General features: G+C 52.8%; 1 protein-coding gene across 1 annotated transcript in view; it reads left to right on the top strand.

Annotated features, from left to right (window-relative positions):
* EPHA10 (EPH receptor A10) overlaps positions 1 to 26,938 on the top strand; it is a gene marked incomplete at its 5' end in the record, with an annotated part of 33,355 nt that extends 6,417 nt beyond the window's left edge. Inside the window, 14 exons of the mRNA XM_081144902.1 lie at positions 3,072 to 3,227; positions 3,924 to 4,274; positions 12,417 to 12,550; positions 13,981 to 14,152; positions 16,678 to 16,786; positions 20,155 to 20,216; positions 20,373 to 20,498; positions 21,573 to 21,758; positions 22,224 to 22,285; positions 22,525 to 22,728; positions 23,024 to 23,173; positions 23,396 to 23,589; positions 24,150 to 24,305; positions 24,450 to 26,938. Coding sequence (XP_081001028.1) covers positions 3,072 to 3,227; positions 3,924 to 4,274; positions 12,417 to 12,550; positions 13,981 to 14,152; positions 16,678 to 16,786; positions 20,155 to 20,216; positions 20,373 to 20,498; positions 21,573 to 21,758; positions 22,224 to 22,285; positions 22,525 to 22,728; positions 23,024 to 23,173; positions 23,396 to 23,589; positions 24,150 to 24,305; positions 24,450 to 24,564 — 2,177 coding nt within the window. The 3' untranslated portion in view covers positions 24,565 to 26,938. The remainder of the gene's footprint in view (positions 1 to 3,071; positions 3,228 to 3,923; positions 4,275 to 12,416; positions 12,551 to 13,980; positions 14,153 to 16,677; positions 16,787 to 20,154; positions 20,217 to 20,372; positions 20,499 to 21,572; positions 21,759 to 22,223; positions 22,286 to 22,524; positions 22,729 to 23,023; positions 23,174 to 23,395; positions 23,590 to 24,149; positions 24,306 to 24,449) is intronic.
* Between the last annotated feature and the right edge of the window lie 806 nt (positions 26,939 to 27,744).

Below are 27,744 nucleotides of genomic sequence, written 5' to 3'. Positions count from 1 at the left end.
AGAGCCAGCAGAGAAGGAGCAGTGTAAGAATGCGGAGGTTAGGTGGCTGATGAAAAGTAGTCTGGGAGGAGGTGAAGGGGTGGGATCCAGAGTGAAGGACCCCCTAGGCTTGGAAGGAAGAAAGGAAGGTGAGGGAAGATGGGTGTGGAGGTGTTGGTGGGTTTGGTGGCCAGACATTGAGGGAATTACCAACTGATGGCCTCTTCTTCCTGTAAGGTGGAAGGGGGGCATCTATACCAGTGGACAGTAGGATCCTGGTCTGTTTTATTTACTGCTATATCTCCAGAGCCTAGAACGGTACCTGGCTCATGGTAGATGCTTTAAAAAAATATTGAATGAATGGATCGGGGCTGGAGGGGAAGGTTTAGATCACACCCACACCCACAGTCACACACACATCCCACGTTCAGAAACCCAATCCCACTCTGGAGCTGTGCCGAGTTCCTTCTCCTTAGGCTGACACCAAAGGCCACTTGTAATGGCATCAGCTCTGCCTTGGGGAGTAGGGAGCTAGGGAGGATGCCAGGGAGAGCTTCACAGGGAGGCATTATTTTGAGCTGGGGTTTGGAGAAGCATAGGCGTTTGCCAGGAGAGAAGGGGTGTTAGACATTATAGGACAAGACCCAGAGGTGTGAAGGGCAGAGGTCAGTGTGGCATGGGTGGGGTGATGGCAGTAGGCAGCTGTTGCAGGGTTTTAAGAAGGGAAGTGAAATGGTCAGAACGGTATTTCGAAAGTGAAGGCCTTCTGCAGCTAAGTGCAGGTCCCTCTCTCAAGGTAGGTGGATGTGGAGGGGACAGAGCAAAGGTCTTCTCTCTCCTCTTTGTTTCTCCCTTTAGTCGTCTTGACCCTTGTTGCCCCTCTCCCAGCCACTAGAGGAATTATTGAAAGACTTGGGGAGAAAATCAGGGTGTATGACCTGTGTTTTCAAATCTCTGTAGGACTTCCTTGGAGCAGGGGAATCCTCGAAGATTTCTTTAAGGCTCCACAGGGCACAGAGATCCTGTGATAGGGATGGCACTGGGGGGGGGGTACAGACAGGGAGGCCGATAAGGTGGCACTTTCTAGCTGTCAGTGTTGCTCAGCAGAGGCAGTCTCAGAAGAGGGTGGGCTCCCCATTACAAAGTATATGAGCAAAGACTATGGCTACTGCTAAGAAAGCTGCTGGAGGACTGGGCCAGTGGAGCTAGATGACCTCTGAAATTCTGGCTATGACCTTGAGGAAGAGAAACAGGGGCCAGCAGTCAGCCCCTCAACACAAATCTCTTCTAAACAAAGCCTCGGCAGAGACAACCAATGCTGTCTCTGATGGGACCACCATCCCTGGGACACAGATGCCCACATACACGCAGAGAAAGGGAGCCTCCAGCATTCTTTCCCTCCTGCTGTGAGACCCTGCAGACTGATCGCCTCTCTTGTTTTACAACAGAGGTGGGCAGGCCATGGTTATTATTTTCGTTTGACTGAGGGTTTCTTGAGAACAGACAGACAAAGGAAGTGACAGAGCGAATGGTGGAACCCAGGACTTCTGAGTCCCAGCTGGGATTACTGCTGCTCACTAGACCACAGACCACAAAGTTAGTGGGTCCCCTGCTTTGTTCTGAGGCAGAGGCTCCAAAGGCTCCTGGGTTGCTGAGGCCCTGCCCCAATGCTGGGTTGTCCAGGATTCTAGGCAAGATGGACCCTTCGAAGCCCAAGCCTTCCCCCTCTTCTCCCAGGCAGGCTGAAAGTTCTTCCCCAAGGCTAGTCTGCATCCCTTTCTTTGTACTATGTCTTCTTGGGGCTGGAGAGCAGCCAGCCTTCCATAAATTACAGGGAAGGGACAGAGAAATCCTGGTGGAGCTAAGGAGCAAGGTGAGAACCACCCAGGCTCTGAGAGGAGGGGCCAGGAGTCACTGCTTCCTTCCCAGGCCCAGCTGGTGAGAAATTTCTTAAAGTGGGTATGTAGCAGTTTCCATTTCAGGCTTGTGATGGAGGAACAGTAATTACTACCATTATTGTGTAAATATTGGCTCTACTTGGCTAAGCAGTTTTACAATGTTTTATCTCAGTTAATCCTCTAGTTTGGAGGTATTCTGCAGAAGCCTCAGAGAGGTCAACCGACTTGTCAAAGGCCACACAGCAAATAAGTGGTGCAATTTAGCTGCAAAATAAAAAAGCCTGTGCTCTTAACCTGTGTTATGGGTGAGGTGAGAGAAACAAAGTAACTGAGGAGTCAAGAGTAGGACCTGGGCCCTACTCGGTTTGGCTCAGTGGCTAGAGTGTTGGCCTGAGAACTGAAGGGTACAGGGTTCAGTTCCCACCTCGGCACGTACCTTATGTTGCAGGATCCATCCCCAACCCTGATCCCAGCACGTGCAGGAGGCAACCAACTCATGTATCTCTCCTTCTCCCCTCCCCCCAAAGCAATAGAAAAAAATATCCTCAGGTGACGATTTAATTAAAAAAAGACTAGAACCTGGGAACTTTCACTGTTCCTCTCTCCACTCCCCTCCCCTCCCCTCCAGCTGGCTAGCCCCACTTTCAACCTGGAATGAAGTTGAGGATTTATGATGCACTAACCCCAAACATGTGTGTGTGTCAGAGTGTTTGTGTAGCTGGGAGTGTGTGGGTGTCTGTGTGCCCCTTGGTAACTGTGGAGGCACCTCTCTTCATCAAGACTGGAGAGCTGGTCTCATTTTCTTCCAGCGGGCATTGGGGCTCTGGAACCCATCTGCTGGGGCTGGAATCCTGGCATTTACTAGCTGTGGGACATTGGTCAAGCTACTTAATCTCTCTGAGCCTTAGTGTCCTCATGCTTAAAATGGGCATCAAGCACATACCTCACAGGTCGTTGTGAGGATTAAAAGAATTACTAGAAGTAAACACTCCCTTACTAAGGGTTAGGTACTATGAGGTTGTTCAGTCGGGAGCTGCCCCCCCCCCCCCCAGGGCAGTGCTGGAGTAGCTGAGACCCTTTCCCCCACTTTCCCCACCCCAGTTAGAGGAGATAGCCCCCACCCTAATGAGGGCAGGCAGGAAAGTGAGGGAGAAAGAAGCTGCGGGCCCCCCCTCCCATGGCACCTCCTTGCAGCCTGTCCCCCAGGGTTTTACAAGGTGTCCTCGCGGCGGCCCCTCTGCTCACCGTGCCCAGAGCACAGCCGGGCCCTGGAAAACGCCTCCACGTTCTGCGTGTGCCAGGACAGCTACGCGCGCTCGCCCACGGACCCGCCCTGGGCCTCCTGCACCCGTGAGTCCCCCCGCAGAACAGGGTGGGGCGGGGGCGTCAGTATGGTCGGATCGCAGTGTTGGTGAGGACGGGGGGCTCCGCCCTGGGAGGGTAGAGGCGGGCTTGGTGGCTGGAGACCGGGGTGGAGGGAGGGGAGCCCCGGTGGGAATGGGGGCCAGGGCTTTGGAAGAAGCAGAAAAACAGGGGGAACCCTACGGAGGGATGAGGCTGGGCTTCTAGGGAGATCCCCGAGAGGACGTCCCCCTCCGCCCCGACCTCACCTCGCCCCTCCAGCGAGGAGGGCTCACGCCCCTCACACTCCGTCCTTGGCCCCACACCCCCACCCTCTTGCCCTCACTCACCTCTGCTCACCCCATCACGGCCCCCCCGCCCCGCCCCCTCGCGGGCCCCCCCGCCCCCGTCTCCCCCCTCACTGGCCCCCACCCAGCCCCGCCCCCTCGCGGGCCCCCCCGCCCCCGTCTCCCCCCTCACTGGCCCCCACCCAGCCCCGCCCCCTCGCGGGCCCCCCCGCCCCCGTCTCCCCCCTCACTGGCCCCCACCCAGCCCCGCCCCCTCGCGGGCCCCCCCGCCCGCGTCTCCCCCCCTCACTGGCCCCCGCCCCCCCCGCAGCCCCCCGCGCCGCGCCCGGCCCCCGCTGCCCCGCGCCGCAGTCCCAGCCGCGCCCCGCTGACGGCGCCCGCGCCCTGTCCGCCGCAGGGCCGCCGTCGGCGCCGCGGGACCTGCAGTACAGCCTGAGCCGCTCGCCGCTGGCGCTGAGGCTGCGCTGGCTGCCGCCGGCCGACTCGGGCGGCCGCTCGGACGTCACGTACTCGCTGCTGTGCCTGCGCTGCGGCCGCGAGGGCCCGGCGGGCGCGTGCGAGCCGTGCGAGCCGCGCGTGGCCTTCGTGCCGCGCCAGGCCGGGCTCCGCGAGCGCGCGGCCACGCTGCTCCACCTGCGGCCCGGGGCGCGCTACACCGTCCGCGTGGCGGCGCTCAACGGCGTCTCGGGCCCGGCGGCCGCCGCGGGAGCCACCTACGCGCAGGTCACGGTCTCCACCGGGCCGGGGGGTAAGGCCATCCCCGCGCGCCGGGACCTGTCTGCGCCCCGGTGAGGCGCCCGCCCCCGCCCACACCCCGCCCCCTCCCCAGGCCGCCTGCGTCAGTCCCGCGGGATCCCCCCCGCACCCCGCAGCCGCCTCCGGGAAACCACAGTCGATGCCAACGCCGCCGCAAACAAGCGCCCAGCGTCTCTCCAGGAGACAAAGTGAACCCCCAAAGCCCCGACCCCGGTGATCCCCACCGAGGGTCAGCCCCCTTCCCGAAGGCCACGGGGAGGGAGGGAGGGTGCAGGTGACTGGTGGCCGCTGGGCCCGCGAGGCTTTGAGCGTTTAAGAGAGTCGGTGGGAGCCAGCGGGCGCTGCCCCGTCTCCGGACTGCGCAGAAAGTCTTTGCCCCCCACCCAGCTCTGCAGTTGCCTTCCCTTTACTTTCCCAGGGAAAGAGGTGGAAAGTCCCCCAATCTTCGGTGCTCCCTTAAAAAGTCGGTAGGAAGCGAATTGTACCTCCTCTTCTGCCTGAGAGGGACCTTCACCCCTGCCTGAGGGGGACCTCCACCCCTGCCTGAGGGGGACCTCCACCCCTGCCTTAGGGGGACCTCCACCCCTGCCTGAGGGGGACCTCCGTCGCGGTCCCGGGAAGGAGCTAGGGAGCGCGTAGGCTCAGGCTGAGGGGGGTGGAATCCACCTGTCCGTACCTAACAGTCACGCTGAGTCTGCAGCTGAGATGAAGAAATGAAGACCTGCAGCCCTCTTACACGGCACCCTCCTCATTCTTGAAATTACTTTCGATTTGTCTCTCGTTCAGCTGGGGTGCACCTTCAAGTATCCTTTGCCAGAAGGATAAGCGAGTGGTATGGTTTCTGTCTTTGGGTATCTGAGAAGATATCATTGCTTGGTGACTCAGCTTCCCTGTCTTCTGGTCGTTGTGTTGCAGAAAGTCTGAGGTCAGGGCAATATGTATTATTTTATAAGTAACTTGGATACACACACACACACACACACACACACACACACACACACACAAGTGTGTGTATAATTCTTTAACCTACTGATGAAAATAAAATGTAACCAGTATCACTCTCTTTTCATTGAGTTTGGCTGGAACATAGTAACTTTTGACTTACACGCCTTTCTTTATTCCTGGAAAAAAGATGTCAGTTATTGCTTTGACTAGAACTTCTGGTAGCTCCACTATTTCTCTTATGAATCACTCTAAGCCTTAGGTTGTACATCCATTTAGGATTCTCAAATCTTGTCACTTTATCATTTTTAGCTCTTAATCCTTTCCTCTGCCTTTTGGGAGAGATTGGCCAGTTTATCTGGTTTTTTGGAACAACAGTCTTTTTTTTTTTTTTTTTTTTTTTTACAATTTCTGTTGTGATTTAACATTTGCTACTGCATTTACATTTTAAAAGTTCAGTATGGAAAAAAAGCACCCATAATTCTACTACCCAGAGATAAGTAACTATTAATATCTTGGAGTATATCCTTCCACATTTTTTTCTGTCTCTATTTCTATAGCCATATATAGAACTATCTGCTAGAAAATCCCTTTGTATAATACTATATGCAATACAACATTTCATCTGGTATTTCATATTCACACTCCTGTTGTTTTGATAGAGGTGGATTTAAAAATTATGTTAAGGAAATACTCTTTATTTTTATTTATTAAAAAAATACTACACTGATTGAGTGCTGCTCTATGTTTGGCACTGTGCAATATACTTTTCTACATTAAGTCTTTAAATGGAATGATAATCATCTTTTGAGTGATGAAACTGAGGTCTGAGAATGAATTGTCTGAAGTCAATCAGCTAGTAAGTAGAAGCCCATCTTTGAATTCAGGTCTGTCTACCACTAAAGCCCCCTGGCCATATAATGCTTCCACTTTTTTTTTTTTTTAATCCTTACCCGAGGATATTTTTTTCCCATTGCTTTTTCAGCAAGTGGAAGAGAGAGAGAGGGAGAGAGAGAAGATCAATGTGAGAGAGACACAGCGGATTGGTTGCCTCCCTGACTTGGGCCATGGATGAGCCTGCAACCGGGGTATGTGCCCTTGGCTGGAATCAAACCGGGGACCCTTCAGTCTGCGGGCTGACGCTCTAACTGCTGAGCCAAACCAGCCAGGACAATGCTTCCACTTCTTAGTGAACTTTTTGTAAAAATAAGGAATGGATGCTAATTTTATAAAATGCCTCTTAAGCATCTTTCAAGATGGCCACATGTTTTCTTCTCTTTTGACCTATTGGTGTGATGAATTCTATTAATGGTTTTTTTTTCTTTTCTTTTCCTTTTTTAAGAAAATATGTCTATTGATTTCAGAGAGAGGAAGGGAGAGGGAGAGAGAGAGAGAGCAACATCAATGATGAGAGGGCCATCGGTAGATCGGCTGCCTCCTGCACGCCCCCCACTGGCTGGGAATCAAACAGCGATCTCCTGGATCACTGGTAGATGCTCACTGCTGAGCCACAGGGACAGGGCTAATGGTTTTTTTTTCAGTGTGGACTCTGCATTCTTAGATGATACCCTACTAGATATGAGTGCATTATTCTTTTAATATTTTGCTGAGTTAATTGGCTTGAATTTTAATATTTTTCTCCATCTACATTTATAAGAGAGATTTGTATAGTGTTTTTTACTGTGTTCTTTGTCACGTTTTGGCACCGTGCTAATTATGGCTTTGGAAAAGGCATCAGAAAGCATCTCTTGTTTTTTTCTCCTCTGGAACAACTTAAATAGCACAATTATACACTATTTGAAGGCATGCAAAACTGCCTGGGTAATTCTCTGGGACCTGCACCTTTTGCAGGGGGGAGTTGGATGATATTCTCCATCTTTAAAGTACCCACCTGGCACCATGCATAGTTATTACAATGTCATTGACTATATTCCCTATGCTGTACTTTACATCCCCATGACTATTTTTACTACTAATTTGTACTTCCTTTTTTTAGAGAGAGAGGGGAAGGGAGGGAGAGGGGAAAGAGAGAGAGAAAGAGAGATAAATAGAGAGAGAGGGAGAGAGAGAAACATCAATGCAAGAGAGAACACTGCTCAGTTGCCTTCTCAAGGGGGATCAGACCTGCAACCTAGGTCTGTGCCCTGACCGGGAATCTGACCCGAAACCTTTTGGTGTACGGGAGGATGCTCCAACCAGCTGAGCCACGCTGGCCAGGGCCCAATTTGTACTTCTTAATCCTGTCACCTTTTCACCCAGACCCCTAACCCCTCTTCCCTCCGGCAACCATCAGTTTGTTTTCTGAGTCTATGGTCTGTTTCGCTTGTTCGTTTATTTGGTCTTTAGATGTTGCATGTAAGTGAAATCATATGTTATTTGTCTTTCTCTGTCTGACTTATCTCACTTAGTATAATACCGTCTAGGTCCAGCCATGCTGTTGCCAATGGTAAGATTTCATTCTTTTTTTTATGGCCGAGTAATATCCCATTGTATGTATGTATCACAGCTCTTGTACCACTTGTCTATTGATGGGCACTCGGGTTGCTTCCATATCTTGGCTACCGTACATAATGCTGCAGTGAACATATATCTTTTCAAATTAGTGTTTTGGATTTTTTTGGATATATACCCAGAAGGGTATATCATAAGGCAGTTCCATTTTTAATTTCTGAGGAACCCCCATACTGTTTCCCATAGTAGCTGCACCAATCTGCATTCCCACCAACGCTCTACTCCAACACTTGTTTGTGTATTTATTGATGATAATCATTCTGACAGGTGTGAGGTGATATGTCATTGTGGTTTTAATTTGCATCTCTCTGATGATTAGTGATGTTTAGCATCTTTGCATATGTCTATAGCTCATCTGTGTGTCCTCTTTGGAGAAGTGTCTGGTCAGGTCCTCTGCCCATCTTTTTTTTTTAATTAATTTATTTTTTGTTTAAAATATTACAAATATACCTTTATCTCCCCAATGGCCCATTCCCCCCCTCCCCCCTCCCCAGTCCCTCTCCCCACCATTGTCCGTGTCCTTGGGTTGTGCATATATGCATATAAATTCTTTGGTTACTCTCTCCCCCTCCACCCACCCGCCCTCTGCCCATCTTTTAATTGGATTGTTTTTTGTGTGTTGAGTAATATGAATTCTTTGTGAACTTTGTGGCTATTCGAGGTCTTTTGTGGTTCCTTATACATTTATGGACTGTTTGTTCTAGTTTTGTGAAAAACACCATTTTTAATACTTTGATAGGGATTGTGTTGAATCTATAGATTGCTTTGGGTAGTATGGACATTTTAATGATGTCAATTCTTCCTATCCTTGAGCACAGTATATGCTTCCACTTATTTGTATCTTTTAAAATTTCTTTCTTCAGTGTCTTATAATTTTCCAAGTACAGGACTTTTACCTCCTTGGTTAAATTTATTTCTAGGTATTTTATTTTTTGATGCAATTGTACATAGGATTGTTTTTTTTTTTTTCTCTTTTCGATAGTTCATTGTTGGTGTATAAAAATACAGCTTATTTCTGAATATTTATTTTGTATCCTGATACTTTGCTGGATTAATTGAACAGTTCTAGTAGTTTTTTGGTGAAAAACAATGTGCAGTGTTTTTATTATGTAGTGTTCTCTCTCTCTCTCTTTCCCTCTCTATCTGTCTGTCTGTCTCTCTCTATATATAACTTTTTGTCCAAGTCTATTTTCTTTTCATTGTGTACTTGCTCTTCCAAAGACTGAGAGGTTTAAGTTTCCCATTCTGCTTAAAATCCCTTATATTTGTAATAAATTTTCTTTTAAATATTTTAATTTTGCTAATGCGCTTTTATTTACTTTTACTTTTACTTTTTCTGCTAATGCACTTTTAGCAAACCTTTCCCATCATCGCCACTTTCCTCTCACCTCATCTGGTTTCTTTTTCTTCTCCACCTGTTCTCTCCTCACGGCCTGCTCCGGTTTTGTGGCATCTGTTTTCTTTGACCTTCTTGAAGATGCCAGTCTCCTTACTCCCTCCTTATCTATCATACTAAATCATTCTTAAAGATCTGCCCCTCCTGAGTCTTCAGAATAATATTTCTGTTTGCTTATTCAGAAATATTTTTCATATGCCCAGTTTCTTGGTGTTTTCTGTTTACTACTTCCTGAACAATTAAATAGCTGGTGTTTGGAACAAAAACAAAACCCAAGATGTGTCAATTGTTCTCTGGTTGTGAGGCTTTCAGCTGCAAGTAACAACCTCAATCCAACTGACGTTGACGGGAATGATTTCTTAGTTTACCTAAAAGAGTAGAGTTAGAGCCTGGTTAACTCCGCAGCTCAGCAGTGTCCTCAAGGACCCCAGTGCTTTCCATCTTTCCACTCTGCCATCCTTATCACAAAGGCCGGATCCGTCATGGTGGTAAATTGGCTCCAGACATTGCATCCTTACCATCCAGAGCAGAAAATGAACTGCTCCTTCCTTGTAGTTATCTTTTTAAGAGCAAGAAACCTTTTCCAGAATCCCTCCTCCTCTTAGCTGATTTCTCCTTTTGTTGGCCAGAACTGGATTGCAAGCCCAGCCCTAAAGCAATCATTGGAAATGGGAATTCGTGCACACAGATGTCTTAGAACAATCAGAATTAACCTGAGTCATCTGGGAGGAGACAATAGATCCTAAATCAAAAATTGTGCTCAGCCATCAGGGGAGGGGGCCGTGGCTGTTGAACAGGTTTCCCACAGTGTCTGCTGTACTCCTGGCCCCCCCCTTGATGCTGGATGAATCTCATCACACATCTGCAGACATCTGCAGCGGGAGAGCAGGTGCTTGGGCTCAGTTTTTAGCTCCATTCTAGGGATTTATCAAGCTGCCATCTAATGTATCTCTATGGGGCTGAAATGGAACAGTCTCTTACCTCTATATCCTGGCCATCTGATGCTTTCAACAAATATAGTTTTAAAAAAATGACATGCCTAGCTCCTTTCTATCTGTGCCGTCTGCCTGTATCTGCAAGAGATTGTGCCACCTCCTAGGCTGCTCCATCACTTCACTCCCCTTTGTGCCACAGCTTTTCCGGGAGCTGCCATCTCCAGGTGGATTTAGGCTGAGAGGCACTCCATGGGGATTAGGAACAGCACCTTTCCTCAAAAGTAGCTGTGCAGTCGAGTGATGGCCATGCATTGTCCAGTTGACAAAGACCTTGATATTTTTTAAGGGGTCAGACAATGGGAGGAAGGATACAGGACCTTTCAAATTATTTTTAGGCTGGGAGGCAATGTCACTCTGTGGGCAGCTTAGCCTGGGGTTCACTACAATTGCACTTTTCAATCTAGTTCCACTGGCTTTATCACAGATAGAAATACGCCACTCCACTTCCCCTTCCCTCCCCCATTCTGGCAGTCAGCTGTCGAGACTCGTTTATGGTGCTGTTCTGGGTTTTCAACTCTTTCTGTATCCCTGTTTTAACTGAAATTTGAGAGAAACTGGAGGTGGGGCTGCTAGATGGATACCATTTAAAATTGGAAGGCACATTAACACACTTTTCAAACAGTGAGCTACATATGCCCTGCCTCCACTTTCTGGGCCCGTCACCACCAGGCATCAACTTCCCTTTAATGCCCCCGAAATCACTAGGAACCTTCATATTATTAAAGCCAGAGGGCACTTGGGATCAGCATCCTACCCCTGACTCTCCTCAGCATGTGACACTGTTGACCGCTGGCCCCTCTTGTTGGAAAACTTGTATCGAGCGCTCGCTCTGTGTCAGTGTTGTGCTTACGCTCTTCATAATTCATTCGTAACATTCTCACAGCAAGCCTGTGAAGTCTCATCACTGCCTCCATTCTACACATGAGGAACCTGGGGCTCGTGCTCCTGGGCCCATAGCTAATAGCCCAAAGTGTCAGGAGAGACGCTTCTTAAATGTTCTCCTTCCAGGGCTTCTGTGGCCTGGTTGGCTCTTGGTCTTTCCTCCTACCTCTCTGGCTCCTCCTATTCAATCCTTTCCCTTTGCCTGCCTCCTAAATGTTGTTGTTTCTTGGGTTTATTTCCTAAAAGCTTTTCCTCGTCTCTTTCTGGGCAGTTTCATCCAATCACTTTCTGATGGCTCTTGGATTTCCTTCTTCCTCCCAGACACCTTTTGTGAGCCCTGGAACCACTTACCCAGCTGCCTTTCCAGCGTCCGCTCTTGGGAGCCCCTTGGCTGGACGCACTGACCCAAAGTCATGATTTTTCTCCGGTAACCTGGTGGTCCCTGCCTTAGTTCAGGCATTAGTCCCCGTGCTTTGTTTTGTTGTTTTTATGCTGTCCATTGACATTAAGTTTATTTTATTATTTTTGATGTTATTGTAAATGAAGTTTCCTTAATTTCTTTTTCAGACTGTTCATTGTTAGTGTACAGAAACGCAACTGATTTGTGTGTGTGTGTATTGATTTTGTATCCTACAACTTTGCCATATTTGTTTATTAGTTCTAACAGGTTGTTTTGTGTGTGTGTGTGTGTGTGTTTTGAATCTACGGCTTTCTATATATAAGATCATGTCACCTGTGGACAGAGATAATTTTACTTCTACCTTTCCAATCTGGATTTCCTTTATTTCTTCTTGTTGCCTAATTGCTCTGGCCAGGACTTCTAATACTATGTTGAATTAAAGTGGCAAGAGTGGACATCCTTGTCTTGTTCCTGACCTTAGAGGGAAAAGTTTCAACTTTTCACTGTTGAGTAAGATGCCGGCTATGGTCTTTTCATATGTGGTTTTTATTATGTCGAAGTAGTTTCTTTTTATTTCTAATGTGTTGAGTATATTGCCTCTTGACCAGATCATGAGAATAGTTAAGTAGCTGGTCTTCCTCCCCCTTATACTCTGTAATGTCTCTAAACCACAGAAAAAGTAGAAAGATCCTGGGGGACAGAGCGAGCTACCATGAGGGGAGCTGGAGTGTAGGGGGTGGGCAAGCAGCAGGAGCCCCTGAAGTAGAGCTGCGTGTGGGGTGAGGGGGCCCTGCCTCCTCTTGGCCTCTCAGACTCTACCCCTCAGGCCCCGCCCCTCGGGAGCCGATCGCCCCTCCCACAGCCCTCAGGCCCCGCCCCTCAGGAGCCGATCGCCCCTCCCACAGCCCTCAGGCCCCGCCCCTCAGCCTTCCCTGCCCCCCCCCCCCCCCCCCCCCGCCTTGCCCTGCAGTCGGATCCTGTCGAAGATCCCACATTACTTACTTCCAGGGCCCTGGGAGGAAGATGAGATTCGCAGGGACCGAGTGGAGCCCCAGAGTGTGTCCCTGTCGTGGCGGGAGCCCCTCCCCGCTGGAGCCGCGGGGGCCAACGGCACGGAGTACGAGATCCGCTACTACGAGAAGGTGACCGGGCCTGGGAGGGACCCGGCGCCGCGTTCCCCGACGCCCTCGCCCATCTGCTTCCTCCTCTTTACAGTCGCCTCCCAGCAGAAGCCCTTGTTCCTTTCTTTCTCAACATACCCACCGGCCCCGAGTGGCCTGCCAGGCTGGAGCTCCTTCCTGTCCCCTCCACGCGTGGACGCCCCGCTCTGCCTCTTTCCCTCAAGCCTCTCTGTTCATCACTAGCGGTCATCTCCATTTGCACCGCTTTTGCCCGATGTTTATAGCTGACAGAGTTTTCTCTGGGGGCTGATCCAGATTTTGTGTGCCTGGATCATACACGTACAATTTGCAACCCTTTTTAGAAAAATAACGCGGAGGCATTATATTGTTTCAATTTTGCAAAACTGCATGACTGTCTTAGCATTGCTAGGTCAGGTGGTCTGCTAGGGCTCGCGGTGTGCTGGTGTCTAACAACCAGCTCTCCAGAACAGTGAATGTGTGAATTATTATAATTTTACTGATATAAAGGATATGCAACATCATTAAAAAAAAAAAAAGTAAAAATACACAGTGGTCCTGCTGGTCCATGCAGCTTTGCTTAAGTAGATCCCAGTTCCACTCCCTCCATGATAAGCAGTCTGGGCTCTAAACACCATCACAGTTAGTTACCAACCAGGTCAAAGCCCCAGGAGGCCATTCTCTGAGATCCTGCTGCCTTAGGGGCATTGTGCCAGTGTGTGATGAGGCATCCACCAACCCAGCCGTCCTTGTGGAACTTTTACCCCCTGAAACCTGTGTCTTTCCATTACCTTAATAAGATTGTAGTACACAGATGCCTGTTTACTTCTGTGAGGGTCAAGGGTAAGGAGAGGAAGAGGGGCTTCTAAAGGGTCTAGCACAGCAGCTGGCAGTGAGTGGCGCCTCATTCAGTGATACCTGTCACTTCCCGCTCCCCAGGGGGGCTCTTGGGTGAGCCTCTTGACCCCTCTGAGTTCAATTTCTGTGAAACAAAACAAACAAAAAAATGATACCTCCCATCCTGTGCCTTGCAGGACAGTTGTGAAAATGAGATGACAAGGGGAGGAAAAAGCTTTGTGAGCCGACAAGGACCAGACAGGTGTCAGGGCTCATCTTCTTCTTTCCTTGGAGGCATCAGGCCCAGCTCACCCCCTGGACTGCCAGGCCCTGGTGTCTGTCACCCTATCGCCCCTGAGGAGGAAGAGCAAGCACCTTCTCTCTAGTTTCTCTTGGAGAATGTGGGGTGGGAACTAGTGGTGGAGGAAGGGTTTGGGGATCCTTTGGGAGAAACCTCTGGAATCTCCCAAGATGGTTGGAGTCAGGTTCTGCCGCCTAAGGGTACTCTCCTGCCTCCCTCCTCCTTTCCCCGCATCATTTTCCCAGGGGCGTGGGTCTGTCCTGGGTCCAGGCCTCACTTGTTGGTTCCTCCCCAGGGTCAGAGTGAGCAGACTTACTCCACAGTGAAGACAGGGGCACCTGCGGTCACCGTCACCAACCTGAAGCCAGCTACTCGCTACGTCTTTCAGATCCGAGCGTCTTCCCCGGGGCCCTCCTGGGAGACCCAGAGCTTCAACCCCAGCATTGAAGTACAGACCCCAGGGGAGGGTAAGTGATCTGTGCCAGGGGACCTGGGCAGGGAGAACCCAGTATGGGGATGGGGCAGAGAGACAAATTGGAGGGGGAGGGTTATCATCTGTGCAATTAAGGGAACCTGCAGTACAGTTTAATTACAACCTAATTAACTAATGAATTTGGAATCCACCACTGATGCCTGTTCAGTGACGTGAATTAGATGCAGTACCTGTGCTGGAGGAGCTCGCAGGGGAGGGGTTCACGAACACCTGTGCCCCAGGTCTCAGCTCGTGGCTCCCTGCCTCTCAGGACCTATCCCATATCTTGTGGAAACACCCTGTGCCCTCCCCAAGATTCCTGCTATTTCCTTGGGAGGAGTTTTAGTCTCATGGTCACCTCTTGGTCTGACTGCTAAATTCTTGTTCCCCTTCTGCTGCTTTCTTTCTGCCGTGATATGGACCCAAACGTGGGACACTGTCACTGACCCCACTAAAGTATGAAACAGACTTCGCTGAAGGTTGGGGGCCATGAAGGGGGTTGCGTTGCAGCAACGCACACAGCAAAATGAGAATTGTACACTCTCAATGATGAAGTGTATGGTCGTTGAATAATTTCTCGATAGAGCTGTTATCAAAACAAAACAAAAGCTGAACATTAGATATCCTGATGCTCAAACAGCTCTGCTTCTCTGTGGCATTGTCCTACCACTGCCCTCTTCACTTCCCTCCCCTGGTTCCTCTCCCCACTCCCCAAATTCCCTTTCAGGATGCACAGAAGAGCATTTAGCTTCCTCTTTTGTTGTTTCTCCTGTGCTAACCCAGCCCTCGGGGTCTCACCTTTATCTATCCCAAGCAGCTCATGAAAGTATTTTCCTGGACAAAGGCAGTTCCCCCTAAGGGGCATTCTGGCACCAGCTGTCAAGATAATAATTCTTTCCAACCTGCTACATGAGTCTAATCCAAGATAGGAAGAGCTCTGAGCCCAAAGGGAGGTGGAGATAAAATGTTGAGGGAATTTGAGTTCTGGGAAAGGGGACAGCACTTCCTGCTCAAATGCCTGTCTGTGCCAGACCTTGGCCAGGTGCTGGCAAAAGGAGATTAGAGCCATGTCTCGAAGGCTGGGAAACATTGGAATGTGTGGAGATGGGCAGGAAAGGCATTTTGAAGAGAGAAAGCCATTTGAACAAAGGCTCACGGGTTTGGCTGGAGTGAGTGTGGTGTGGGCAGGAGCTGGGACTGTTAGTGGAAAGGGGCTGATGGCTTCCATTCGTTTGGTGCTTTTTGGTTAGTGGATACTGCTCAGCTCCCCAGCTTCCTTTGCTGTGGCCCTGGGTATGGGGGTTTGGTCTCTCAATCTGCATAGCATTTTTTCCAGTGAGCTGTGACCCCAAATCAGGATCGTAATGAAAGACCATGTTTCAGCACTGTTGCTGTGTTTAACAAATTGGTTTATTGGTTGTCTCATGGTCTTTTGTAGGTCAGGGATATGGGTGCAGCTTAACTGGGTGCCACTTGACTCAGAGTCTCTCACAAGACTGTAATCAAGGTGTCCTCTGGGGTTGTAGTCATCTGAAAGCTTAACTGGGGGAGACTCTCGCCCTACTCGAGTTCTTGCTGGCTCTGTGATGGAGGCCTGCAGTTCCTTGCCTTATGGGCTTCTCCATAGGGCTACTCATAACACAGCAACTAGATTCTTTTAGAGACCATGAGTGAGCGAGAGGGGGCCTGAGATAGAAGCTACAGTCTCTTGTAACCTAATCTTGGAGGTGATATCCCATTACTTTTGCCATGTTCTGCAAAGCCTCTGGGATGGAATGATCATTCCTCTGCTCAGCTCTGCTCATTTCTGTTTCTTTTTTTATTCTACAGTTCGGTTTTTGTTTCCCACTGGTCTGTACACCCCTCCAGGGCAGGGATTCTGGCTCATTCATCACTTTCTCCCCAGTGCCAGCCTAGTACTGTTGGATGGATAGAGCTGAGGGCCTGGGGTCCTCCAGACCTCTCCCTTGGTGAAATAATTAAAAGCAGAGGCTTTTGGAATCAAGTGCAAATCTTAGGTTCCTTAATTATTAGCTGTGTGACTTTGAGCAAGTTACACAACTTGTCTCAGCGTCAGTTTCCTGAACTATAAAGTGGAGACAATAGTACAGTACTGGCAGGTTGTGATGATGAAACAGGGCCACTCAGTTAAGGTACATGGCATAGTATCTTGAAAGGAGAGAGTGTGCATTAAATGTTTACTTTTATCATTATTGGTGGTGAATGGTCTCGCTTGGGGCTGGGGAGCTCCGACCAAAGGCCATTCCCCTGCAGAGCTACCTTAAGTCTCTCATTGCCCATCTGAAAGGCAAAAAGGGATTCCCAGGCCTGACTGTCTGGACCCCTGCTCCTCTCTCCCAGAGCTGGGCTGCAGTGGAGGCGCCCTGCCCTGGGAGAACAGGAAGCTTGATCCCTCTGCTGCTGGGAGGCAAAGGTGCTGCGGAATCCTGCTGTGGGGTGAGGCCACTCACCCAGGAGCCCTGTCCTCTGCCTGCCTCAACCCTGTGCTCTTCCTCCCAGCTGCCTCAGGCTCCAGGGACCAGAGCCCTGCAGTTGTTGTCACTGTGGTGACCATCTCAGCCCTCCTTGTCCTGGGCTCTGTGATGAGCGTGCTGGCCATTTGGAGGAGGTAGGTGGCTGGTCCCAGTCTGTCTGACCCCCGGTGGGTCATGTCCCTGTACTCACAGGCACCTATGTCTATATCAGCATTTGCACAAATGCGGATTTGCACATGCAAGCACACTGCTGTATAGATACAGGCCTGGCTAGAGTAGTCCCGCCCCTCCCCCACTCACGGCTCCTGCGGCAGCACTGCAGCTAGCTCAGCCGCTCTGGGATGAAGGGGATTTAGCTCCTTAACTCATTAAATGTCAGAAGGCATCACTGAGGATGGAATCAAGCTGTGGCTGCTCCAGTGTGATTAGGATTCTCCTGAGGCGCCCAGAGGCCCCCAGCCCCTGCTCCCAAGGGGTCCTGAGGCCCTTGAACACAGGCAAAGGGAAGAAAGGCATAAATTGTGTTGTGTGTATATTTGTGGGAGAGGGGAGGACAGGGAGGGGAACTGATAAACCAGAAACCCCCAACCCCCAGCAGAAGGAAGCTTGCAGGAGAGTGGGCAGAGAAAAATGGTGGGAGGAGGGGAAGATGTGGCTTTGAGTCTGGCTCAGAGAAGCTTCCAGTCCTTTTGCGTGCAGCAGAAATCTCATGGCACCGGTTCCGCAGGCAGGTACCAGGGTGGGGCTGAGCTCAGCAGACTTGAGGGGTTGGAAAGTCTGCATGCAAAGGGCTGGAGTTGGGGGAGCAGAGGAGAGAAATGAGCTGGCCAGAGAGCCGCATCTCAGCACATCTCAGCATCCTGGAACTAACTGCCCATGGGCTGGAGGGGCAGTGAGCATTCATTTGGCGCTGACAGAAAGTGACTGAGGTGGCAAGGACCTGTCCTCGGGGTCTGGGAGCCAGCTCTGCCTGGGCCAGGGGAGTCAGGAAGGCAGAACCAGAGTAAGCAAGCTCCTTTCTCATAGAGCCTAAAAGTTCATATGTTGGACCTATTGAAAAAGCAGCCATGGACAGGAGCCAAGAGCATTGTGTCCTGGCTGTGAGTTTAGGGGCTCAGGGAGGCAAAAAGAGGAAAGAGGAGAGAGGTGATTGAGGAGCATCTCCCGGGAAGACTTTGCAGGACCAGAGCCGCCGCCCAGGAGTGCCTCCGACACAGATGCACCGGGCAGGCAGAGTACGCCAGGGGGTGGGTTTCAAAACCTGCTCAAAATCAAATGGCAGTGAAGTGGGGAGCATCAGCTGGTCTAGTGCTGATGGGCACGGGGCAGACTTCCAGCAGGCGTGTCCCAGTTTAGCGGCCTTAACAAGTCTAGCACCATCCTCTCCTCTCCAGGTCCCTGCAGTGCTTGCTCTGTGCAGTGGTCTCCTCACTTCCACTTTCCCTCCTCAGTCTATCCTGGCTCATCCCCCTTCCCACCGGAGGGTGTCTTCCAGTGGAAGCTTCTCGTTTTCTCTGCCATCGCTCCACCCACTCAGCCTTGCCCCCTTCCCTTCATCTCGACCCCCCGCTCCTGGATGTCCCCCTCATTCTTGGGAGTCCTGTCGGCATGCTGAGAGACCCCTGTAGCTGTTGGGTGACCAGTCCCAGCCCCTGGCCTCTCGGCTCATTGGCAAAGACCTTCTCTTCTGTTCCGCCTCTACCTCCCTCTCCCATACCCCGACGAGGACCTGGCCGTCACCCCAGACACTGATCCACTTCTGCTTTTGTCCTTCAGGCTCCCCGTCCTTGCAGCCTGTCCCTCAGCCACCTCTGCTGTCCCTGCTCTTTAACTGCATCATCAGCCCCCGCCTTCTCGCCACCGAGCCTGTCAACACGCCTGCCTCGCCCTCCCTTTGCTCTCGAGGAGGCGCCTGTCCCCTCGCCAGGACCAGTCCTGCCTGGGACCTGGACCCGCTCCCTCTCACGTCTCAGGAACCCGCACTATTGCTAAGGTCCCTCTGTCCCCCCCCCCCCAAGAGCTAACATTTACTGAGTGCTTAGTAAGCTCTTTGCAACAGTGCTATCAGGCGGGTCTGTCTGTATCCTGATTTTATTAAAGAGAAAACAGCCGCCCAGCCCTGCAGCTGCCGAGTAGAGGAGCGGCGAAGCCAGTCCGCGAGTCAGCCCCCAGAGCCCAAGCTGTTAACCGCCCGCCCCTGTGACAGCTGCCTTTCCGCCTGTCCCGTTGGCATGGGACCCTGACCGTCTCTCTCCAGCCTCCCTGAGTCCTCCTCAGCCTTCCCGTGACTGGCTTCTCTCCCTGCTCCGCTCTCTCTTTCCTTGTTTCCTGTGACATCACCACCCCAGTTTGCCTCTATTTCCCTTCCACTTCTCTGGCGGTTCTTTTGTGATCTCCTTGGCTTCCTTCTCCTGTCCCTACCCAATCTGTAAATGTTGGGGGTCCTCAGACTTGTTCCTAGCCCCGCTTCTCACAGCTCCCGAATTTGTCTCTCCAGAGCAGACCTCTGTTCCGAACTCCAGGCCCAGGCGCGCACAGATCTCTAACTCCCTGCTCGCTGGTCCTCCGTGCTTGTCCCAGAGGCCCTGCAAACTCAAACGTCCATACATGAACTTCTCATCTCCCCTTTTTGGTAAATGGCAGCACCATAAACTCTGCTGGGCAAGCCTGTTCCCTCTCCCTTTCTGCCTTCTAGCAGTCTCCAAACCCTGTGGCCCTGTCACCTACATGGCTCTTGAGTCCTCTCGCTTTTTCTCTCCATGGTCGCCCCATAGCCTGAGCCACCGCCATCGCCATCCCATCACTGGCGGGGACAGCAGCAGCAGCTAGGATGATCTTTCTAAAATGCAAATAGCATCACAGCACTCCCCTGCTCAGAATTCCCTAGGGGCTCTCCTCCAATCTGGAATAAAAGTCAAAGTCTTTATCTGGGCCAGCAAGGCCCAGCCTCAGGGGGCCCCAAATGCCAGCCAGCCTGTGGCTTTGTTGATTGTGATGCAGTCCTCTGGTCCACAGCTGCCTCTGTCTCGGGAAGCCATCCTGATGGCCCCGGAAGGGGTCATTTCCATTCATTAAGTGTTCCCCAGTGCACAGCCTTCTCCTTCGCGTGGCCCTGTGAGTGGCTGTGGTTAGCTCTCAGTGTTGCTTTTCCTGGCTAGAGCAGAAGCTGCCCTTGAGTGCAGGGCCTGTCTTCTAGTCACCTGTAGCCAGGGGGGCAGCTTGAGCTTAAAGTCGGGTGTAGATTTGAGCGCCTCTGGAGTGGCAAAAATGTGTATTGTGTCTCAAAGTGAAAATAATTAGGAATGCTGATGTGGGTCAGGGTGTGGGTGTGGCTCCAGGGCTACCTGTGTGCCATGAGGAGGAACTTTCAAACCAGCAGAACAAGATGGTCCCTCCCCTGGAGGAACTTTTTCCTTTGGAAGGGACAAAGAGGTGCCACGCTGGGTGGCCTGGGCTGGGGAGGGCTGAGGCATCCTGGCTCAAGGAATGACTGCACCCCCAGGCCCTGCAGCTATGGCAAAGGAGGTCAGGATGCCCACGATGAGGAGGAGCTGTATTTCCACTGTGAGTTGTCTGGGCCTGGCTCTGGGTGGGGCGGGTGCCCTCCTGCCTCACCCCTTCTCCCTCTTCCCCCTGCCATTGCACAGCCCCACCCCTCCAGCCACAGAAGCCCCTTTCCTCAGGATCATCTCTCTCTTCTCTGTCTGTCTGTGTTCCCAGTCAAAGTCCCGACACGCCGCACGTTCGTGGACCCCCAGAGCTGTGGGGACCCACTGCAGGCTGTTCACCTGTTTGCCAAGGAGCTGGATGCAAAAAGTGTCACAGTGGAGAAGAGCCTTGGAGCAGGCAAGCTGGGCATCCAGGAAGCCTTGTCCTTGGGGAGCCCCGCCTCTGCCCCAGCCCCACCCACTCTAGAAGTCCCATCACCGCTCCACCCCACTTTGATTCTGTAAGCCCCCCTCCACCCCAAGTCCTGCCCCCGTTTCTAGAAGTTCTGCCTTCACCCCAGTCCCCACTCTGCCCAGGAAGCCCCACCTCCCTTACCAGGTTCCAGGGTAAGGGGTGATAGAGGAGTCTGTGACCCTTCTTTCCTACCTTCTCCCCATCCCCAGGGTCACTGTGATCTCTCCATTCAGGCCCTTTCAGAGTGGCCTGTGCAGACTGCCACTGGCAGAAGTTTAGTCCCAGGCCTTTTTGGGGCAGTGGGCAGGGGCCCTTACAAACTTGGGCACCAAACGTACTTGAGCTTTATTCCCAGCTCTATCACTAACCAGCTGTGTGATCTCAGGGGCACGTCCCTCTTCTGCTCTGAGCCTCAGTTTCTCATCTGTAAAATGGGCATGATATCTGCCTCCGACAGAGCTGATATGGGGACTTCACAGGCTCAGCGCAAGGTCTGGCTCATGGTGGGTGTTTGCCCCCTAACGGTCAGCCTCCTGGCTTGCTTTCTTTGTGTCTACAAACCCTTGGCCCTGTGCTTAGAGAAGGCAGCCACTTTGATCAAGAGCCAGACACTAAGCTCTGATACTGTCGCCAGACTCACTGGGCAGACGCCAGAAAGGGGCAGTGTTGCAGAATGGATGCCATGGTCATCCTTCCTGGGTCACACTGGGCTTTAATAGCCTTTGATGTGCTGGCAAATGCAAAGTCCTCTCTTTGAGGCTCTAAAACCTCCCGCTGAGGCAGGCAGGGGAGAATCCCCATTTCACACAGAAGAAAACTGAGGCCAGGAGAGGGAAAGAGATGAAAACCATGTCACAGAGCTGGTACTCAGTTTATTATGATTTGAACCCAGGAGCTCTGAGTCCTAGGCCAGAAACAGCTTGTGATCCAGAAGTTGCTCTCTCCTCAGCTCACCCTGCCTGGGTTGGCCAAGGGAGTGGCCTCCAGGGGGGTGTCTGAGGTGCTCTTTCCCCACAGGGCGGTTTGGGGAGCTGTGCTGTGGCTGCCTGCAGCTCCCTGGCCGCCAGGGGCTCCCCGTGGCCGTGCACACGCTGAGGGAAGGCTGCTCCGACTCCCAGAGGCTCAGCTTCCTGGCCGAGGCCCTCACCCTGGGTCAGTTTGACCATAGCCATATTGTGCGGCTGGAGGGTGTTGTCACCAGAGGTAGGGCCCAGTGCTCCACAAGTATGGAGGTGGAGATGACAAGGCGGGAGGTGGGGTGCTCCTGTTCCCCAAGGCCCTTTCCTAAACTGTAGGAGGGAGCCCCTAAAATGCCCAGCATGGAGAAAAGGTCTCAGCTTCTCTTCCCTGACTCAGGGTGGCCCCTCTGACCCTGACTGACCTTTCTGACTAGTGGTGACACTCTGTGGGATAGATTTCTTGGACCTTGGGTGATATTTCTTAGCAAACTTGTAGCTCTTGACCTTGACCTTTGTCCCCCTACAAATGCCTCCTCTTTTGTTCTTCAGCACAGGGGATCCTGGGTCCTGAAGGAGGGTGGCCTTGGATTAGGGGAGTGTGGCTTTGGTTCTGGCCATTGTTGCCCAGGTCAGAGCCCAGATAGGGGAGCCTGTGTCCACAAGAGAGCAGACAACTTAGCCTGTCTGTGTTCCCCATCCCCTGGCACAGGAAGCACCTTGATGATTGTCACTGAGTATATGAGCCACGGGGCCCTGGACGGCTTCCTCAGGGTGAGTGGTGTGGGCCCTGGGGGGTAGAAATGACCATGTTATTTTTGGTCCCTGACTTTTCTCTTTGTTGGGAGTTGGAGTTGGCATCATTCCCTGAAAAGGTGCGCACTAGCCAGGCCGACCTGGTGGGTCACAGGGCAAACTGAAGCCCAGGGAGGGCAACGTGACTTTCCTGAGCTTGCACAGCACCAGGGGAGCTGAGTGAGCAGCCCTGGACTCCGTCTCCTCCTCTCCCTCAGCGGCACGAGGGACAGATGGTGGCTGGGCAGCTGCTGGGGCTGCTGCCTGGGCTGGCATCGGCCATGAAGTATCTGTCGGAGATGGGCTACGTTCACCGGGGCCTGGCCGCCCGCCGCGTTCTGGTCAGCAGTGGCCTTGTCTGCAAGATTTCTGGCTTTGGGCGCGGACCTCGGGACCGAGCAGAGGCTGTCTACACCACCATGGTGAGGAGTCCTTTCCCCCAGGCAAGCCTGCTCCTCTGTTTCCCCTCAGACTGCCCTGGAGTCCCTGTCTCCCCACTTCCACCCTCTTCCCTGCTGTGTCAAGGCCACTCCCCTACCCCGCCTCCACCCAGCTGGCCCTGAATAAATGCCAGTGTGGACATCACCCTGTGATCAGCTTGTATGCTTTCCCCAGGTGTGCAGCTGGGAGGATGACAGGTGGGGCTGCATCTGGGCCCCTGCGGGATGGGGAAGCCCTGTGTCCCTTCCTGCCCCTGACCTGCCCACCTGCCCGCAGAGTGGCCGGAGCCCAGCGCTGTGGGCCGCCCCCGAGACGCTGCAGTTTGGCCACTTCAGTTCTGCCAGTGATGTGTGGAGCTTCGGTGTTGTCATGTGGGAGGTGATGGCGTTTGGGGAGCGGCCCTACTGGGATATGTCTGGCCAAGACGTGAGTGACCTGTGGCTCCAGCTCCTTGCCTTCTGATCTTCTTGCCCTCTGACCTCAGGTCCCAATTTCCTGACCCTTGACTTTCTAGCCCCAGGTTCCTTTTCACTGTTCATTTGCTTCTAGCCCTGCCTGGGCATCACTTGAGCCTCCCTTGGGATGGTGTGTGTGGGGGGATGTGGGGCTGTAAAGTCTCCCTCTGCTCCCCCCAACCCCATGGCTCAGGTGATCAAGGCTGTGGAGGATGGCTTCCGGCTGCCGCCCCCCAGGAACTGCCCTTCCCCGCTGCACCGACTGATGCTTGACTGCTGGCAGAAGGACCCAGGTGAGCGGCCCAGGTTCTCCCAGATCCACAGCATCCTCAGCAAGATGGTGCAGGACCCAGAACCCCCGAAGTGTGCTACGACCACCTGTCCCAGGTATATTTCCACCTATCCCCAACCACAGCAGATGCAGCCGACCTCTTACCTGTCCCACGGGTCCCCAGTACAGCTGCCCACCTCTCCTACCCCGCCTGCTCGGGTCTGGCTGCTCACCCAGCCGTCCCAGATCTTACTCCCAGGTGCCTCGGGCACATGTAGCCTTTCATCCATTTTAGTCACTTTTGCTTGTCCTGGATTTTGCTCACATATCCCAGGTACAGTGACCATTGGATAAATATATGTGCTAATAGTCCTGACTCGTTTGTAGTAAAATAAGTGAAGTTAGTATGAGTTCCCTCCCAAACTCTCCTACCCCCAAACTGCTCCAGATACTCCCGCACCTTCGGCTGGCTCAGGTGCAACTCTCCACCCGCCTGAGTATGTTGGACACTCCCCTGCTCTGAGAATGTGTGGCACCTGGGGTGAACCAGGTCCGTCCTGGGGCCTGGTCACCTGTTCTTCTCATGTCCTTGCACAGCTGGCCTGTCCTCAGGAGAGTGAGCAGGGCTGGGCACCAGATCCCTGCTGCTGCTCCACCACTGCTCCTCTGCCCCCAGGCCGCCCACGCCTCTGGCAGACCGTGCCTTTTCCACCTTCCCCACCTTTGGCTCCGTGGGCGCATGGCTGGAGGCCCTGGACCTGGGCCGCTACAAGGACAGCTTCACTGCAGCCGGCTACGGGAGCCTGGAGGCCGTGGCCGCCATGACTGCCCAGTGAGTCCGAGGAACCCAGGGGCCCTGCCCAGCCCCTACAGGAGGCCCAGCCTGTCCTGATTCTGGGCGGTCCCTGTCCAGGCGGAGGGAGGGAGAGCAGAAGGTGGGACGGAGCTGGCTGGTCTGACCAGTCCTTCTTCACAGAGACCTGGTGAGCTTGGGCATCTCGTCGGTGGAGCACCGGGAGGCCCTCCTCAGCGGGATCAATGCCCTGCGGGCACGAGTACTCCAGCTGCAGGGCCGGGGGGTGCAGGTGTGAGCAGCCCCCGCTCTTCTAGGCAAGCACCCCAGTGGGGCTGCAGACTCCAGCCCTGAGAAGCACCTGGCAAGCTGCGCCCCAAGTGCAGAAGTGAGCTCTCTTCCTCCACTGGGGCCACTTTCCCCATTTCACTGCCTACTCCTCCCTCAGTCTGAACACCTTGGCTGACTCAGTCCCCCTGGGAAAAGGGTCAGATCCCTGGAGAAGACCTTGAGAGAACAGCGGGAGGAAATTCGGGGGCTCAGACGGTGAGGTAGGGCTGGGCAGGGAGGGAAGACCTAGCTTTAAATCATCTGGCTCGTGCCCTCTTATCTTCCACATCCACTGGGGGCTGGGGCTACCCCCTTATCCCACAGACCAGTTAGCCAGCAGGCAGCACGGGTCCCTGCTGGGCTCTCATTCAGCCTGGCAGTGACCATAGCTACCTGGCAGCCCATTCCGATGGGCCCTGGAGCGGCAGGGTCCTCAGCTCCTTGTGCTCGGGCTCAGCCCTGTCTGGACATTGGTCCTGAGGCCCAGGCAGCAGAGGTGGTGCTGAGCTCAGGGGCTGGACCCCGAGGGCCCTAGACTCAGGAGCTGGTTTCTACTTCCCTTGCCCTTTGGCTGACAGTTCAGGGTGAGGGTGAGGGTCCTGGCTAGGCCACTCAAAGTCCTGGTGCTCCCCTGAGGCCCCACTAGCCTCCCTTTGACTTCCTTTTATAAACTCACTGGCTGGGACACCTGGGAAAGAAAAGCAGGAGGGGAGATGTTTTCTCCCCGGGGAACCCCAGGGCTTTGCTGTGCAGCCTTGGGGGGTGGTGAAGAAGAGACTCAGAGATGGATCCTCTCTCTCTGACAGGCTGGTCCAACTCACACTGTATAGGTGGGAAAAACCAAGGTCCAGTGAAGACTCTGAGTTAGAACCAGGCTGCTCAATTCTGTCCAGGGGTGAGGTTAGCTCTGGAGAGAGGCCTTGGTCCTGCCTGTGACACTATCCCTCTGTCCTGTGGCAGCCTGGGGTACTTTGAGGTGAGCCTCTATTGGGAGCTCCATTCCCTGGCCACTACCCAGCCTCCACAGAGCACCTCCTCCCTGGGGCTTCTGCAGGCCTCTGACCAAAGTGGGTGCACTGAGCTGACTCCAGAGTTCCTTATCCAGAGAGGCTCCCTAAAAGCGGTGGTGGCCGTGAGGCCTGGCTTTTGTAGGTCAGGAAGGTGGCTTGGTCTGGATAGGCCCATGGGCCTATCTTTCCAGGTTACTCCTGACAGGCCTCTCTGGGTTTGGCTGTGTGGGTGGTGGGTGGGGTGGCGTGGGAAGGAGGAAAGGGTGAATGAGAGACAGAGTTGGCCCTTGAAGGGCTTAGACCAGCTGGGGAGATGAGCTCAGGCACCAAGAAGCACTCAAGGGTGCCTGAAAACAGGGCCCCAGGGCCCCATGGGAGACCTCCTGTCTGGCTGGTGAGCTGGAGGGGCAGCTAGACACTCTTAATTCATGTACATGGTGAGATGTCTGGAGAGGCTTCTTGGCTGAGAGGCTGACTTGGAAGTCCAACAGGGCTTTAAAGGCGGGGGAGGGTTCCTTCCTTAGGGTGGGTGAGGCTTTCAGCAGGCCAAGATGGAGGGCCTAGGACAAGAGAAGTCCAAGCAGAGGGGCTAGCCGGAGAAGGAACCTGGAGGCCCAAAGACGCAGCACATCTTTGGGGAGCTCCCTGTGGTGGGGGATGGTGCCTCACAGCAGTGCCTTTGGCTTGGCCCTGCCAGCTCTTTTCTCCTTAGGGCCCCACCCCCCTCACCCCGCTTTCTGTTTACTGGGCACCTGTCCCAGCTCAGTGACTCTGGGGGTTACTAGGGGAGACCGAGATGTTGCTTCCACTTTTGACAGGGCTGGAGGGTCCCATGCCAGGTGCCCTTCAGACTGTGCACCCCCAGCCCCTGGCCCCGGGAAGCTTGGAGAGGATACAGTGTGGGGACCAGTGTACAGTCTTGTGTGGAGGGAGCCTCATCTCCATCTCCAGTTCCATCAGTCAAGGTCTAAAGGTCAAAGTCCCCTCCCCCCACCAGCTGTTCTGCAGAGGGGACCCTGTTGGCAGGACTTCGGTGTCCAGGGTAGATCTCCCTCCACTGGAGTGAGGTCCCAGAATCCTGAGGGGTCCCAGGCCTCAGCCCTGAACGGGTGCTAGTGTGATGTGCTCTTTGGGAGCCCTCTACAGATCTATTTTTATATGGAACTCATTCACTGGATAGAGGGAGGGGGCCTGCAACCCCCAGTATGCCCGTCTGAGCCCACCCAGGGAGAGAAGGGCTGTTTGGGGAGGTGATTCCTTTGATTAGTGTTGGAGATGTTTTTATAATATTGGGTTCTATATGCAGGACAAAGTAATAAAAACTTGTCTGTGATATGGTGCCTCTTTCAGTGACAATTGTTTCACCATTAAGCAGTTTGAATGGGAGGGTTCTACCCCTCCATAGGGGGTTCTCCACAGTGTGTGTCTGAAATCTTTGGGTAGAGACAAATTAGACTATCCCTTCCATGAAAGATCCCTGTCTAGTGGGGGACACATTTAGGAAACAGATGACAGAACATTGTGGTCAGGGCCCCAGTAGGTTTACCAGCATGATATTTGAATCAGATTTGAAGGAGTGTCTTCTTGGACACTGTCATTCCATCCTGATGGCTCTTAGCATATTGTGACACATAGCATGTGCCAATTTGCTGGTGGGAGCTGGGCTCTTCCCGGTGTCTTGGTGCCAAGGTTATGCTATGTCCTCCATCACATCCATCATCTGAGGACCAGAAAATGCCAACTACATGGATGCTGATATCCACTAAGGGAAAGATTATAGTAAAGTGTAGAAAGCAAGAAGTGTGGGTTACAGCTGGTGGGGAGTGGGGAAAAGAGGGACTTGTTCTACAGGTAAGGTGAGGCAGGGGGTAACAATAAAGGGCTGGGAAAATTCCTAATCCTTTGAAGGGCAAAGAGAAGGCACCTTAGCCCAAACAAATTGGATTCCAGACTCTCATTAGGTGGGAGCTCAGTGTAGGCCTGGGTTCTGATTGATCTCTTTGTCTCTCCTTCCACTTCTGCCGCCATATGAATGATCTCCTATTAAATCTTCAGCATGCATGTGTCATGCTGAATTTTAGGTATGGGTCAACAACTGTCATTGTATAAAATTAGAGAAGGAAGATGTTTATCAGGGC

The sequence above is a fragment of the Miniopterus schreibersii genome, assembly GCF_964146895.1.
Source record: "Miniopterus schreibersii genome assembly, chromosome: 8".
Classification (NCBI taxonomy): Eukaryota; Metazoa; Chordata; class Mammalia; order Chiroptera; family Miniopteridae; genus Miniopterus; species Miniopterus schreibersii.
The sequence above is the reverse complement of the archived record's forward strand: the minus strand, read 5'-3'. Positions and strand labels throughout refer to the sequence as shown.